Source organism: Limulus polyphemus, unplaced genomic scaffold (genome assembly GCF_000517525.1).
Source record: "Limulus polyphemus unplaced genomic scaffold, Limulus_polyphemus-2.1.2 Scaffold5300, whole genome shotgun sequence".
NCBI lineage: Eukaryota > Metazoa > Arthropoda > Merostomata > Xiphosura > Limulidae > Limulus > Limulus polyphemus.
The window spans coordinates 38765-56079 of NW_013670910.1; the positions used below are offsets into that span (position 1 = coordinate 38765).

At 32.6% G+C, this 17315-nt stretch overlaps 1 protein-coding gene across 2 annotated transcripts; it reads left to right on the plus strand.

The window, feature by feature from the left end:
- The first annotated feature begins 560 nt into the window (after positions 1–560).
- Positions 561–16590, plus strand: LOC106472399 (PAXIP1-associated glutamate-rich protein 1-like). Of its 2 annotated transcripts, none has more exons than XM_013933042.2 (4): positions 561–861; positions 2336–2644; positions 4536–4621; positions 13408–16590. In XM_013933042.2, the coding sequence occupies exons 2-4, from the start codon at positions 2370–2372 to the stop codon at positions 13554–13556; spliced, it is 510 nt and encodes a 169-aa protein (XP_013788496.1). In that variant the 5' UTR covers positions 561–861; positions 2336–2369; the 3' UTR covers positions 13557–16590. The 2 variants fall into 2 exon arrangements, with proteins under 2 accessions (XP_013788496.1, XP_022256686.1); XM_022400978.1 differs by lacking the exon at positions 561–861 and adding an exon at positions 1687–2184.
- The last annotated feature ends 725 nt before the right edge of the window (positions 16591–17315 follow it).

Consider the following 17315-nt stretch of genomic DNA (forward strand, 5'->3'; position numbering starts at 1 on the left):
TAGTGCTACTAGTTAAACTTGAAAATTTGTGTAGGACACTCCCAGGCTCTGAAGTCAAATATAGGGTAAATAACTCCCTCCCCCCAGAAACCTTAGGGTTGTGCTTTTCTTATGAAAATTACGATTAAGTTTGATATTTGAAATAATCTAATTTCAAAGGTAAGTATTATATATATTAACTCTTTTTATTATGGAGAATCAGAAGACTGTACTAGAAGTTATTAATCATTACTAAATTAGTTACATATGTCTTACAAAAGTTATGAACTAATTTTGTGGTGAAAAAGTATTTAATTCCGAAGTTAGAAGCGCTGGAACTTAGGTCATTGATATACAGTTTATTTCTATTATGGAAAATAAGGGGACTATTCCAGTTATTAATCCTATTTGATGTAATTAACTATGCCTTATGAAAATTGTACGTGAGTTTAGTGTTGAAAAGTATTTAGTTTCAAAGTTAGAAGAATTAAAAGATAGGCCATTATTCATTTACTGTATGTATTGCAAGTTTGATTTTTAGTTTTACAGAAAATCTAGACGCTATTCCAGTTATTAGTCGTGTTAAAGAGGCGTTTATGTATTATGAATGAATGTGGTGTTGGAAAAGTATTTACCCCAAAGTTAATACAGGATGTGAAATTGTATCAAATACCGTCACAGACGATTGAGAAGATATTTTCAGCATTTATCTTTTGATATGCAATGATCAAAGAAGAGTAGACAACTTCAGCGACGTACTCTCATGTGATAAACGTTTCAAATGTTGTTTCAAGATTTCTGTTACAACTTAAAAAAGTTGACTTTCACACAGTTTTATATAGGGTAATATTTCTAGTCTTATCGCAAAAACAGCCGTTTCGGGTACGTAAGTTTATATTTTTGTTAGAAATGTGTCTTATTAAACGTTTTCTAAATATTTATTGAACAATTGAAGGAAATTGTCTTTGCAATGGACTATCGGATAAAAATATTTAAGATACGGCATGCGTTAGGCCAATATTATTAGGGATGATAGTACTTCCATGCCTTACTATTAGAGCTATATTTTAAGTAAACTTAAGAATAAAAATATAATTTAACCAAAATTAGTAAAACTTGTTTAGTACCGCAGTACTAATAGTACTGTTTAAATAGTGGGATTGATATGGCATGGTGGTTAGGGTGCTTGACTCTCAATCAGCAGATTCCGGGTTCAAATTCCCATTACCAAACATACTTTCCCTTTCAGCTGTGGAGGTATTATAATATGATGGTTAATCCTACAATTTAAAAGTTTGGAGATGGCTTGACTGGGTAATGAAGAAAATTGGAAACCAGATTCACGGAACATAAAATAAAACACCTTTCCATGTTTACCACCATTTCAACTCGAAAAAACACAGTATATCTATACAAAACCCTGTAATTTCAAACAAAGAACCAAACATCAATAAATACAGAATAAAGAAAGCTATCTTAATTGAACGAAACAGCCCCACTATAAAACCAGACTCCAAGATACCTATACTAGGCTGTGAAGCTATCTCTGGTCATGTGACCTCTTTGTTCCATACTGTATATATATATATATATATTCCTGTGTCTATGTTAACTACTTGTACCTGAGAATAACATAAACTTGTCGAAACGTCGTACATTTATAATAAAGTTTTCTTCATTACCCATTCAACTCGTCTCCAAAATTTAAGTCCCACTATTTGTTCATAAATGAGTAGCCCAAGAGTTGATGGTGGGCGGTTTTAACTACCTGCCTTCCACCGTACTTTCACTGCTATATTTGTGTTGGCTACCTGAAGATGAGATGGCTGCCACCAGGTAACTCTGTCTGAGAATTATCTTGGATACTGGTGCAAATGTAGTGTGGTTAATACGTTAAAACACATTATTCTTGACTTCCACTCTTTAGTATTACATTAAAATTGTTAATGTATTTTATTATAAGTCTTTGTTTTTCATAAATGTATATAAAATCAGAATTTTTTGTAGTACACTTCCATCTCAATGTGCCATGACGTACCTTTTGGAAAACTGATTTATGATTTTGTCATCGTTATTGGCAACTGGAAATAAACGTGATCATTTCCTGTCTGTGAGCTGTACTTTGTTTCCCAAACAAAAGCATTCTGATGCATATTGAGACATCTCGTAAGGTGTAGCAGCTTTAAAGTTAATGTTCTAGGTCAGGTAAGTTATCTAAATTAATAAAAGCAGGCTCAGAACTTGAATTTTGAGCTAGTTAATACTCAAGCTCGTGTGTAAGTGTTACATCTCTATGAATGTTAGAATATAATCATACTTTATAATTTGTAAATGTTTAACAAATATCTGATTGCAGCCGAATATATGTTGTTTGACAAAAACTGAATACAATGACTGAAGTTAGGCAGGCTCAAGAGAGAGACCAAGAAGATTGGAACGTGTCATGTAGTGATGAAGAAAAATATTTTGGGATCAAAGAAGAAAATGTTTCCAACCAAAACTGGCAACCCAAAGCAGAAGACATTGTCCGTTTATACAACATCTTAGATAAACGAGGTATTATTGAACTAGAATGGCATTGTCCAGGTCGTCGCTCACCGAGTGTCCATTCAAATGAATCAGAAAGCATAGACAGAAGAATGCCGGAAATTGAAGACAGTAAACAGTTAGTAAAGTTTACTATTTTTGTGATGAGTAAATGATGTGTTTCAGAAGAATTTTTTTTTATTTCTCTTGCAGATATAATTAAGTTTCTGAAAATCTGTCACTAATGTCTGTTTTAAGTGAAATGTTGAGTTAATTTTTAATTTGATTATATTAGGGACTTTACAAAGGACTCTTTTTAAGTTTATAAAATGTCAATCACTACTGAATGTTTAAAAGTGCATAGAATATTACTTTGAACTGTAGATCTGTGTCAGTTAGAAAAGGTGTGTTATTTGTAGTAGTTGAGTGAATCCTATTAAACAATGATTAAATCCAGTGAAGTTTAAAGAGCATCAAACTGGACACACAGTTTTCTTCACGTCTTCATTTCTTTGACTTTTTTTTTGATAAAACAAACAAAAATTTATACCTTTAAAACTTAGTTTTCCTGATATGTAATTAATTAATATTTTTCGTTCAAAATTTTTCAAAAATGTCTTTAAAAATCCGAAATATATTAAGTTTCTAATTAAACCTCATGTTATCTGCTGTAAAAGTAAGACATACTTAAATTTTATTGGACTGGTCATCATTTATTAATTGTTTACTTAAGCAGTGACCATTTGCTTAGACTATAGTAAATTCATACTTATTATAACTACTAGTATTAAATTGGAGCATAATTTTAAAATTTGCATATCTGATAAATATAAAAAGAACTTTTATAGGTGAAAAAATTCCATTTTGCCTAGTAATACCAGCACTTCATATTCTAAACTCAAAAAATGCTAAACTTGTACTTAAAACAACTCTTCATGATGTCAGAAAAACACATAGGATCAAGAAGTTTTGATACAAAATGATAAAAAACCCTATAACCGGAGCACTTTCAAAAGGTGGACCTTTCTTCTTGAGTTTGCCCCCTGAAGAAGAAAGGTTCACCTTTCGAAAGCACTCGGGTTATAGGGTTTTTATAATTTTGTTACAATAACTCTTGATATTTAACTCAACATTCCAATCTTGTCAGTTCAAAGATAACAATTTTTTTTAGCTAGTATTGTATTCTAACATCTAATAATTGTGAAAACTGAATAATATTGCCTTTAACTTCTTCATTTCAATAAAAACAAATACAAATATGTAAGCTTATCTTTGTAGTATAGACTTTTTGATAAAGAAAAATATACGACTTATTCTTGTAACTGTTCCTAAAATAATAGTTGTATGAAAACAACTCTGCATCTAAACTTCCAAAGCTCGTACGATTTGTTTGATATTCAAGGACCCTTTGCTAAGCCTGAAGAATTAGAACAAACTCTCAATCTTTTTTTGCACCACAAAATTGTTTCGAACTCAAATTGTGTCACTCATTGTTCTTTTTGTCAGTGAATTTATTTTATGGTTTATTTACACAATATTAGATTGTGTTAAGATCTCTACATACAGTGATGGAATGATTATAAATACAAAGTTGAATATTAAGAAGCTTCAGAAGCCTAGGTAGTTTGGCTCCTTATGGGCTATCAGTACTAACCTTCCCTAATTTAGCAGTGATAGACTAGAAGGAAAGAAGCCAGTCAACATTACCCACTATTGACCATCACTTTATAATGCCCCCACAGCTGAAAGGGTGGATTTGAACCTACACCCTGCAGATTGTGAGTCAAATGCCCTAACCACCAGGTCATCTAGATAGAGACCTGTACATAATTTGATGGCTAGAGTTATAAACTTGTGGAATAGCTTATGTGGTATAATACATACAGTTATTAAATAAACAATTGATATGATAGACTATATTTAGGTTTCTTTAAAAGAATGTTCTTATTTTGGTTTGCTAATGCTCTTGATGAATCAAAGAGCCTTTTATCATGTTGCCATTTCTTATGTTGTTATTTCTTCCATTGTAGGCTTGAGCCTAATGAATTTGATTTTGATGATGATGGGAATGAGGTAACAACACCTAAAGTCACACCAAGGCACCGTTCTACACCAGGTAAAAACAAAGATATTTACATAATCTTCTAATATTTTATGTTTCCATCGATACTGAGTAAAACAATCTGAATGTAAAATCACAGAAAAAGAAACAACAGAATCAAAAAGACAAGTTGATCTTTTGAAATCACCTTTTATTCACACAAACAACTCAATGTTTTACGAAATGCACCTTTTTACTGTCCATAAATCCTACTAAATCCAAAACAAATTTGCACTGCTTCTCCTAGTGGACTACTTGATAAATTAACCACTCATGTAAAACAAAATACGTTTTTTTCAAAGTAAGAGTCTGTTTCTATACTGCTTAGATTTACAAAGTTACATATTATTTTTTTCCAAAAGTGAGATATCTTATAGGCAGCATGATGGTAGTTATGAATTTCTATAGTAACAAACTTTGAAAGGTAACTCCACACTGGCAGTCTTCTGGTATTCAGGAGTTTCTATAGTAACAAACTTTGAAAGTTCACTCCACACTGGCAGTCTTCTGGTAGTCAGGAGTTTCTATAGTAACAAACTTTGAAAGTTCACTCCACACTGGCAGTCTTCTGGTAGTCAGGAGTTTCTCTAGTAACAAATTACTTTGAAAGGTAACTCCACACTGGCAGTCTTCTGGTAGTCAGGAGTTTCTCTAGTAACAAAGACTTTGCTGTTTGAATATCTATAAATAATATTGTATTACATTGTTTAGTATTTACTTCACTCCTATAATTTCAAAACTCCCAAAATGTTAGTTATAGTAATATATGTTTGAGAAACTTCAGAAAAACTTTTGGATAGAAGGATCCTGCCCTTAATAAGGTTTATCCTATCCTATATCTATATCCTTTATCTCAAAAACATGAAAAGTAGTTGGTCTTTAATATTTACCTTTCAAAGTAATTTGTTACTAGAGAAACTCCTGACTACCAGAAGACTGCCAGTGTGGAGTTACCTTTCAAAGTTTGTTACTAGAGAAACTCCTGACTACCAGAAGACTGCCAGCATGGAGTTACCTTTAAAGTTTGTTACTAGAGAAACTCTGACTATCAGAAGACTGCCAGTGTGGAGTGAACTTTCAAAGTTTGTTACTATAGAAATCATAACTACCATCATGCTGCCAGTGTGGAGTTACCTTTCAAAGTACATGTATATCTTTATATAATCTTATGACTAATTGTCACTGCATTCAAGTTGCTCTGGACAAAAACAAAACAAAATAAAAATTTATAACAGTGTAGAACAACTACAAGAGGTATAAATTTGGAGGAAGTTATCTGTGGCAGTAGCATCTAAAAGACATTAAAAGTATCTCACTTCTGAAGAACAATAACAAAAAGGCTTGGGTGATTAAATATAAAGAATCCAAACCCATTACAGCTAGTTGTTGGAGTGATATTACACTCACAATACCAATGTCAAGAAATAAAAAAAGTACAAATATTAAGTTGTAGATCAAAAAATCTTGTACACTCTTATAATCTAAATCCCAACCACCATCTGGGATTTATACTACTATTTGTAGATTTTGGTTATAAGCAAATATAATCTCCATCTATAAGTCCAAAGTTAAATAAGCATGATCACAAAATAAAAACAGAACTCATTTATGCTGCTTGATCTCTCTCTCCTTCTGGCCTCCCCAGTGGCACAGCGGTATGTCTGCGGACTTACAACTCTAGAATCTGGGTTTCGATACCCGTGGTGGGCAGAGCACAGATAGCCCATTGTGTAGCTTTGTGCTTAAATACAAACAAAGTAAAACTGTACTTAGGTTAGTAAAAATCACTTTAGTAAAAAATCTGTGCGAAGGAAAATCAAACATAATTTGTTTTAAATGAAAGGTCATACAGTTACATTTGTTTTATCAGAGTGCTCTGCACAACTTACAAATTTCTCGAAAAGAAAGGTCTGTTCGAATTTTGAAATGTCGGTATGATAAGCCCTGTACACTAGGGAGAGAGTTGATTTGTTGAATCATCTTTACACCTTAATCATTAATATTCTAAATATATGAGTATGTTATACGAAAACAATTTTGAAGCCTTACCATGTCATTTCGGTCCATGCCTAAATCCCACCAGCATATACTACAAAATCTGAAGAACATTACATTCAAACTGTGAGCAAAGCTGTGCATGGATACAAAAAATGTATAAAATTTCTATTCAATTGCAAATGTACCCACACATGTTTGGTGATAATAAAGCTGCAGTGGAAAAATTGAGTTAAAACTGGTTTTTGTTGAAATAAGCCATATTTGTACTTCAAACTATCAAATACCATTTATTTCATGGAAAGAAACTTGATGCATTTAAATAGAAATAGTCATTTGTTTGATCACAAGAGGAATGGTTTCACAAATAATTTTTATCTCTGCAGGTCATCTGTTATAAGTTTTCTTGCCAAATTGTACATGTTGTATTATCTTTGTTTGTTTAGCATTGGAATAAATGTATTTTCACTGAATTATACAATATCTATCACACACTGTTGCAAGAACGTTACTCATAAAGTCTAAGGACGAAATTAATTTATTTAGTTTTGATAAACTTCTGAAAATTTGCAGGTAGAAACACATAGAACAATATAAATAATATTTTTCACCTTGTTGCAGTTTTTATACTATATTGCATATATGATACATTTTCTTGTACAATAGTTTAGGATTAAAAAGTAACTTAATACTAAATTGTTATACCAGGAGATGTCTGTCACGTTAAATGAAGGGAAGTTTGAATTTGTCTTTAAAAAAAAAAGCTGAAAATAAGAAAATCAGTGTCATGAGAATAATCAATTAGTTGAACGTAATTGATTAATAAGTGTATTTGAATGTAAAAATTACTAGAATATAACTAAAAATAATGCTTTAAATGTGGCATTACTAGAGTATCGGTAAAAAATTTTCAAGACTTTATCACCAACCATGCTTAAATCCTTTTCTTTTTCTACAACTCCAATAATTCTTTGTGCAGAAATTTGGCTCTTTCCAAGTATTATTAATGAGAGGACCCAAAGTATACCTTGGAGGGAACCTCATTAGTCTTACTCTTCTTTCCAGAAGAATGCTAATGTATCACCATTCATTGCTTTCTATCACTAAGTCTAATGAATCACTATTCTTTGCTTTCTATCACTAAGCCTAATGTATTGCTATTCTTTGCTTTCTGTCACAAAATTAATGTATCACCATTCTTTGCTTTCTGTCACAAAATTAATGTATCACCATTCTTTCCTTTTTGTCACTAAGCTTAATGTATCACCATTCTTTGCTTTCTATCACTAAGCCTAATGTATCACCATTCTTTGCTTTCTATCACTAAGCCTAATATATCACCATTCTTTGCTTTCTATCATTAAGCTTAATGAATCACTATTCTTTGCTTTCTATCATTAAGCCTAATGTATTGCCATTCTTTGCTTTCTGTCACAAAGCTAATGTATCACCATTCTTTGCTTTCTGTCACAAAGCTAATGTATCACCATTCTTTCCTTTTTGTCACTAAGCCTAATGTATCACCATTCTTTCCTTTTTGTCACTAAGCCTAATATATCACCATTCTTTGCTTTCTATCACTAAGCTTAATGCATCACCATTCTTTGCTTTCTATCACTAAGCCTAATGTATCACCATTCTTTGCTTTCTATCACTAAGTTAATGCATCACCATTCATTGCTTTCTATCACTAAGCCTAATGTATTACCATTCTTTGCTTTCTATCACTAAGCCTAATGTGTCACCATTCTTTGCCTTCTTCCATTTTCTTTGATCAACACTATGAGTGTGTGATTTAACAATCTCTTGTAAGCAGTGAATGCCAAATATCTCTTGACATTTAGTAGCTAGCCATAAATACTAGTAGCCACAACAGTAGCTTAACCCAGTAAAAGGAAATTTAGGTGGACTCGTGCCCAAATTTCGATATGCCCCGTTTGTAAGACACCATTTCAAAAGCTATGTGAAACCATTCTACAAATCATTAATTACATTTAAATGCTACATTTTTTAGAACAAATCATAGTCAAGTTAATATACCTATGGTTTCACAGGACCCCCCCCCCCCCCATTAAACCTGCAAAAATACAAAACCGACCATCATGCAGCATAGATAGATAATGCATGTGCAAAATTTGCAAAATATTTGAAGTAGTCTCTTTGCAAAATGTACATGTATTTTATCTTGTATACATTATTCTTTAAACTAAAGATTGAGAATAATAAACAAGTTTACTGTCAGTGACAAAGTTAGAAATACCATTCATTGCCTAGCGATGAAGAGTCAAACATTATATAAACTTAGTAACAAACTGCTAGCGTTAAGCTTAACAAATTAAAAGTAATCTGAAGTTATACTCTCATTTTAATATTGTTCTTAGCTTTCTAATTCCAACTAATAATTAAGAAACTTTTTTCAAGGAAAGTCATATTGTATGTAATAAATTAAAACAAAATCCGTTGTATTAAAAATTATAATAAAATATAGATATTAATTCTCAGTTGTAACTGTTCATGTTCTACGTTTACTAGAATTCTAACTCCTCCCACATTTTTTAATAAATGGACTTGAAATTTTGAAAATAGGTTCTCTGTCATCACAGAATGTAGATGAAGAATGTTTTTGTTTTGTTTTTTCAAAATAGTTGTGGGGGAGAGCAAAAATATGGAATCAAGGGAGTTTTGGGAGCTGTCAGGTTTAATTGAACCTATTTATTTGAAAATTTAAATCAGTGTATTAGGAGACTGGAAATTTAAAAACTGAAACCATATATGGGCTTCAAAAGGATAGTGAAATGGCATCAATGAAGTTTTATTAATTTTGGCAAAAGCATGGGCATCTGTAGGAGGGGGCACTTGTCCCTCCCTGAAAAATGAGAAACATAATTTATTCAGCATCATATTTGCCAACTCTCACGATTTGGGTGGGAGTTTCCTGAATTTGGACCTTTGATCCAATCTACCTATAGGGTTTTAAGAATAGGTCATTTCTACCAATTTATTAGGTCATTGAGAAATTAATGTCGCTTTTTTTTTAGATGAAAAAACCTGAACAACTTATATCTCAAAACAAAACATTTATTAAATGAAATAGTCTCTATTCTTATCAATGATGCTTTTACATCTTACAATCAGGTTGTTAATTCCCTGATTAAAGAAATCACTTGGCTTTGAAGCAAAAAAGCATGTCAATGTCCTCTTTAACACCTTCCACGTTTGCACAAAATATCCCATTAAGATGGTGTTGAAGCGAACAAAAAAGATGGTAATCTGATGGTGCCATATCTGGAGAATATGGTGGGTGGGGGAGAACTTTCCAACTCAACTCCATAATCTTGTGTTGCAACAACCGTGCCACATGTGGATGTGCATTGTCGTGGAGAAGAAGAACACCTTTCTGATTAATGAGTGAAGGGTGTTTCTGATGAAGGGCTTGCTTTAAACATTCAAAACATTTACATAAACTTCTTTGATATTCTTTGTAGCTACAGAGGCGTTGTTTCCCTTCTTGTATTAAAACAGCATTACATGCCATATGTGTGTCTCATCGTGTACCATCACTATAATGGATTAGAGTATACTAAACTTTACACATTATATAGGCTACACTAACGTGACCTTTAAGTGGTTCGTTTAACTATTATACTTGATGTACGTTTTTTTGGGGGTGGTTAATGAAAGTGTTCTAAAACGCAAAATTAATTTCTTGACAACCTAATATGTAACTTGATTAACTTTTTCATACATTAATAAACATCAGCCAATCGTTTGCTTTCTATAGCAAAACCAGTTGAGTAAACACGTGATTCATACTCGAAATCGGGCTTCACTTTCTTCTTGGCCAGTGAAAACTGATTATACAAATAAGATGTATTTATCAATATAAACCAACCGTGATTGTTCACGTGCTTCTAAGTTGCTTGATTTGCCGTGAGTCGCGCAAAATCTCTCCCATGAGAATTTTGAAAACTTGGCAAGTATATAGCATATCTATATGAATTTACAAGTTTTTTTATTCACTTCACAATTTCACACTACTTATTACACTTAATTGTCAATTTTAATAAAAGTCACCAGCTTTACTTAAAATATCTAGATATTTACCTGTAGCTAAATATATAAAAAACATTGCTACCAGGGCAGCTTCATGGATATTAAACATGGTAATTCTCACTCAGGTTGTTAAAGAGATTGAAGCGGTCTTGCAGACATCCCCTGAGCCCTGACACAGTATCCTAGTTTAAGCTGGATAATGATGAAAACAAGCAGACAATAGATTGTAATCTAAACCTAGTTTAAGCTGTATAATGATGAAAACAAGCAGACAATAGATTGTAACCTAAACCTAGTTTAAGCTGTATAATGATGAAAACAAGCAGACAATAGATTGTAATCTAAACAAAATTTAAGCTGGATAATGATGAAAACAAGCAGATAATAGATTGTAATCTAAACCTAGTTTAAGCTGGATAATGATGAAAACAAGCAGACAATAGATTGTAATCTAAACCTAATTTAAGCTGGATAATGATGAAAACAAGCAGACAATAGACTGTAATCTAAACCTAGTTTAAGCTGGATAATGATAAAAAAGCAGTTGGTGATAAAGGAATACAGTTTGAAAAGTTTGGTTATGCCACACAAAAAGAAAAAATATACAATTCATATAAAAGGTCAGAGTATAGAGTTCACTCTTAAAAACTAAAGTATTTAACACAACTTCAAGAGGTGCAGAATTTGAACGGGCCACAGAAATTTATTGGGATCCAAAGGAAAGCCTGAAGTAATGTTTTTGAGAGTTTCGCATTTTATGGAAAAACAAAAACAAAAAACTATTCATCTTTAAAGTTGAATTTCAAGTGTTCCTTACATTTTACTCATCCATTATCTTCTATGTGTTACTGCAAATAGATCGTCCATAATTGATGACGTTTTAGTATTTATTCTCATGTAATGGATTTATACATACATGCAAAGGTTGCATTAACAGAAATTATGCATGTATTATGTGAAAAAATTCTGCTTGTATGCAAAAATTGGCACGTGTACATTTTATTTACTTTTTGACAGCCATGTCTTGGCTGGACGTAAGGGCAGAATGTCTCAATTTGTATGCTGCATGTAATATCATCTCTGTCTGTCAATGTTGGTTTTTCTTACATATCTGACAATGATCTGTCTAGACATTCAGCTGAGTTTTGGTGTGAACAACTGTAGTCAAGTTATTACCATGAACGAGCCATCTGAATTAGAGTGAGTGGGCAGTCTATGAACACAGTTTGTCATCACTAATTGGAAGACACGTGTACACAATACCTGGTTGCCCATGCATTCATGAAATATGTTTTTAAACACCCATTGCAATATTCTTCTTCCAAGTGTGATTTGAAAACCCAACAAATCTAAAAAAATATATAAATAGCAAGTGTGTTGATTACCATGCATTGTGTGATATAATAGTAGAGTTATGAGTTTAATTATTAAACAAGTGGGAGTTATAATCCAATATATGGCCAACGTTCATTACATTGTAATGTTTTGCACAACTGACATTTTTTTTTTGTAACACCAATTTTACCAAACTGATAAGATGAACATCACAGAATGATATAACAGAGACTGAGTTGAGAAGTGATGTCAGGTTTACCCACATCCTTGACACCTACGATGTACATTTACAGGCTATAATCTCATACGAGTGGCCCACATAAAACCAAATTTTGTTTTGAACAATCTTTTTAATAAGAGCACGATTCCTTGATGTTAAACAGACCTTAAAGAGTGTAAATTTATTCAATTCGAAAGACTAATGGGATTTGTTACAAAGACAAGGGGGTCTATTAAATCAACTATACAGTTTTAAACCAATATCTCCTGTCGTGTTTTGGAACACTAAGTTTTCGATTACATTACCACCACTTCTGTTATATTTCATTGAGAACAAAATTCTGAATTAATTTTATTCAACTAATTCAATATCTCAAGAGAGGTATGTCATCTATAAAATTAACTACAGCATTAAATATTTAATTAGAACAAAATGTTAATGGCTAAGAGTAAGTAACTCATAATCACGCAATGTAAATAACAAGTTACATCTTGTACTCAAACTTGTAATGTAAATAACAAGTTACATCTTGTACTCAAACTTGTAATGTAAATAACAAGTTACATCTTGTACTCAAACTTGTAATGTAAATAACAAGTTACATCTTGTACTCAAACTTGTAATGTAAATAACAAGTTACATCCTGTACTCAAACTTGTAACTTATGAAAGAATGTTGATGTAAATAACAAGTTACATCTTGTACTCAAACTTGTAATGTAAATAACAAGTTACATCCTGTACTCAAACTTGTAACTTATGAAAGAATGTTGATGTAAATAACAAGTTACATCTTGTACTCAAACTTGTAACTTATGAAAGAATGTTGATGTAAATAACAAGTTACATCTTGTACTCAAACTTGTAACTTATGAAAGAATGTTGTAATTTGATATTGGTTTCTTAACCCTTTTTTTTTTGTTTTGTTTAACTCTAGAAGAAGTTGAAGTTGCCAAGATGGCTTTCCAAGGATTTGTAGAATTGATAAATCATTTGAAAATATCGTTATCTTTCAGGATGTAGTGCTCAGAAAAGAGTAGAATTGATAAATCATTTGAAAATATCATTATCTTTCAGGAAGTAGTGCTCAGAAAAGAGTAGAATTGATAAATCATTTGAAAATATCGTTATCTTTCAGGATGTAGTGCTCAGAAAAGAGTAGAATTGATAAATCATTTGAAAATATCGTTATCTTTCAGGAAGTAGTGCTCAGAAAAGAGTAGCAAGACTTGAAAAAGTGATGTTGGACATCCGTCGTCACAGGAGGTTGGACGAGCTAGAAGGTCAAACTCCTAAGAAGGGATCAAACAACAACTTCGGGAACATTGCTATAACAGAGACCGACTAAACATGTGTAAACTAAGACCAGCTAACTGGATTTCAACAAGAAAATGAACTTATCCCAAAACATTAAAAGTAATGCTATTTGGAAGCCTATGTAGTGTTGAAATGATTGAAAGAAGAAAGTATACAACTTTGAAAAGTTGCTGTAGATGTACAGTTGATGTAAAAGCTCACAAGGTGACAAAAAATCATTCAAGTCATCATTTAGGCTACTCTCTAACACTTAAAAGAATTATCTCATAAATAACTTAAAGCTTTTGTTGTTTTTTTTACATGGTTATCCTTAAAAGCAGTTTCTTATTCTGGAATAGTACTGCATTGAATCACATTGTAATACGTCAACTTACGAAAAGTCAGTTGTCTGTTTTGTAAATAATACTCTCAGATGTGTGTAGAGTTTTGTTACGTTCTGTGTCATGGATGGCTAACTTTTTTTATGCTTGTGAGCCAGTTTCTTACCTAGACTGTAGTCTGGAGACTGAAACTATATGACTGCTTAAAGTACGCTCAGAATAATTGTGTGATTTATATTTTAATTCCTACTGTCTACTACAGATCCTCAATTAATTCTGTGGTTTTGAATAAATAGCTGAGTTAAGTCCTCAGAACTGTCACAGGACTGGTTTGTTGGTCATGGTTTCATTTTCTGTTTTTGTTTTTGTTTTGACAGTTTAGCCAAACTAAAATATGATTTTAAAAAACGGTCTGAATCTGGTCTGCGGACTGCCAGTTGGCCATCTATGTTCTAGATACTTAACTTCTGAAATGTTATTCCAACATTTTAAGAACAGGTGATAGAAGCTGTTAAAGTCACTTTCACTCTGAACAACCACAAAGGACTATTTTCAACACAACGTGAATGTATCCTTTCAACATTCATATGTATATCTAACAAACAACTGAACAACTGTAAAGTAAAAGCCTGAACCACAACATAAGGTAAATTGCTAGACAAGAATATATTTCTTACCAAGAAGTAAATCAGTAAGAGATGAGAATGTAGATTTTGTGCTTCCAAAGATTATGTTTTATTACTTGTATTAAGTTATTTTATTATTCCACTGCTCAGCACCACACAAATGTGCATTTTATCCAAATCCCTAAAACTTAAACACTTTGAATCTTTGCTTCAGTGAAAAAAAAGGTCTATGTCTTTAAACTATTCTTTTTAAGTGCATCAAAACTGTACACAGTACTCTTAAAGAGATAATTTTCTGTCTTAAATCAATTTAAAACATATAATAACAAATCCAAAAACTCTCAAAGAATCTAAAGCTATCAGAGATGGTTTCACATAAGGGATAGTCTTCCAATACAATACAATATCTCACCTCCTCTCACAAAATAGCTTCTCTCGACTCGCACTGCCCTCTATCGTCACAAATTCTCAACGTACGCCACTAGCCTTCTGCTTCTACATATCCACATTCAGCAACTTTCCACCAATAGGAGCGTGACACCCCTCCTATCATAACTAGTGCCCCTTTTTACATCTGTACTCGTTAATAACTTCTCAATTGGCAGTATTGCTGGTTTTTACTCACGGATTTGTTGATTTGTTATATTATTGATTTTTTTTTTATTATTATCACTATTTACCAAAATCTTTGCGTTTTGGTATTGTGAATAGTTGCTTTTTTTTTCTTACTTTTTCAGGGGCCTCTTTGCTAGTGTATAGTGGATCCCACTCTGTGTGACAAGTGGTGCCTGATCAGGTATACCTTTTTTTTGTTGAAAATCCACACTGTCTACCTTGTGACCATGCCCGATGTCAATTTCACTGTAGCCCTTCCTACTGCGGACTTGATGTACAATTCCAGATATCACTGCTTTTCAAAATAGGGTGTCACAGTCACCCATTGTACTGTCTCTGGTGGTGCAGTCCAATGCGTTCCTCCCCCCCTTCTTCTAGTGGAGTGCGGAAGTTCTTACCACTTGCCAGTTCCTAACCACTGGGGTGGTGGACCATGAGGGCTTGTCCTCCTGATGAGTCATACCACTTCAGTTGAGAGTATGGTGGCATTCTGCAGGTGTCTCTGGCATATCGCACTTCCTAACACGGACCAAATGTACAGATCCAGATGCTGCCAAGTTTTGATTGTAACACAATGCAGTATTCCTGTCTATATATACGACCATGGCATTCCTCCTTCCTACGATCCTCTGGATGTACATTCTCCTATTGGTGTAGAGCTATTGCATGATTGTTTGCATATGGATATGCAGAAGTGGGAGGTGGAAGGCTAGTGGCATGCGTTGAGAATTTGCGCCGATAGAGGGCAGTGCTAGTCGAAAACCTCTATTTTGTGAGTGGAGGTAAGTTTCTATGGGAAATACATTTTTCAGTGTAGGAAAATGCTAACTTCATTACATCACTTTTTAACATTGACCCATATGTTCTGTGTCTTGTCTACAACTAAAACTTATCACGCCCTTCTAAGTTATACAAACCATTATCAACAGTTTCAACTTAATGTGTTCTTGTCTACAACTTAAAACTTATCACGCCCTTCTAAGTTACATAAACCATTATCAACAGTTTCAGCTTGTTCTTGTCTACAACTTAAAACTTATCATGACCTTAAGTTACATAAACCATTATCAACAGTTTGAACTTAATGTGTTCTTGTCTACAACTTAAAAACTTACCACATCCTTCTAAGTTACATAAACCATTATCAACAGTTTCAACTTAATGTGTTCTTGTCTACAACTTAAAACTTATCATGACCTTAAGTTACATAAACCATTATCAACAGTTTCAACTTAATGTGTTCTTGTCTACAACTTAAAACTTACCACATCCTTCTAAGTTACATAAACCATTATCAACAGTTTCAACTTAATGTGTTCTTGTCTACAACTTAAAACTTATCACGACCTTAAGTTACACAAACCATTATCAACAGTTTCAACTTAATGTGTTCTTGTCTACAACTTAAAACTTATCACGACCTCCTAAGTTACACAAACCATTATCAACAGTTTCAACTTAATGTGTTCTTGTCTACAACTTAAAACTTATCACGACCTCCTAAGTTACACAAACCATTATCAACAGTTTCAACTTAATGTGTTCTTGCTTACAACTTAAAACTTATCATGACCTTCTAAGTTACACAAACCATTATCAACAGTTTCAACTTAATGTGTTCTTGCCTACAACTTAAAACTTATCACGACCTCCTAAGTTACACAAACCATTATCAACAGTTTCAACTTAATGTCTCAGTGTCATGAACAGATGTAACATATTTTCCTGTTACATAGGTATCCATAAACAATGAACAGTTTCCAAAACAGACCATGAGGAAATACTATTGACTCTCTTGTAGTCAGAAAAAGTCCTTTTTATCACAATTTTTTGCCTTCTATCACAAATCCAGTGTTGAGCTTTTTCATAATTTCTATAAGAATCCAGTGTTGCTGTGAAACCTTTTTGAAGGCTTTTCTAATGTTACAATTAATTACACAACTTCAGTCGGGAATGTCCTTATCAAAAATGCAAAAACCATTTAAACAAGAATAATAAGTTAATGAGGTAAGAAAGTCCCTTTTTAAAATAACCTTGATAATTATTTATTGAGTGCAAATATTGAAAATGTTTTAAGAAATGATTCTTGAAGATAGATTCAAACAGTTTTTTCATAACGGAAATATAGTATTAGGTCTTTAGTTTCCTGTATATAAAATAGGAATCATATCAGCCAATTAACCAGTAAAGAAAATCCCAACCCATATGTTGATCAGACTTTGTAGATTA

Coding starts and splice junctions, on each gene's coding strand:
- LOC106472399 (XM_013933042.2), top strand. CDS start 2,370: ATGACTGAAGTTAGGCAGGCTCAAGAGAGAGACCAAGAAGATTGGAAC. Junction 2,645..4,535: donor GAAATTGAAGACAGTAAACA/GTTAGTAAAGTT, acceptor CTTCCATTGTAG/GCTTGAGCCTAATGAATTTG. Junction 4,622..13,407: donor AAGGCACCGTTCTACACCAG/GTAAAAACAAAG, acceptor GTTATCTTTCAG/GAAGTAGTGCTCAGAAAAGA.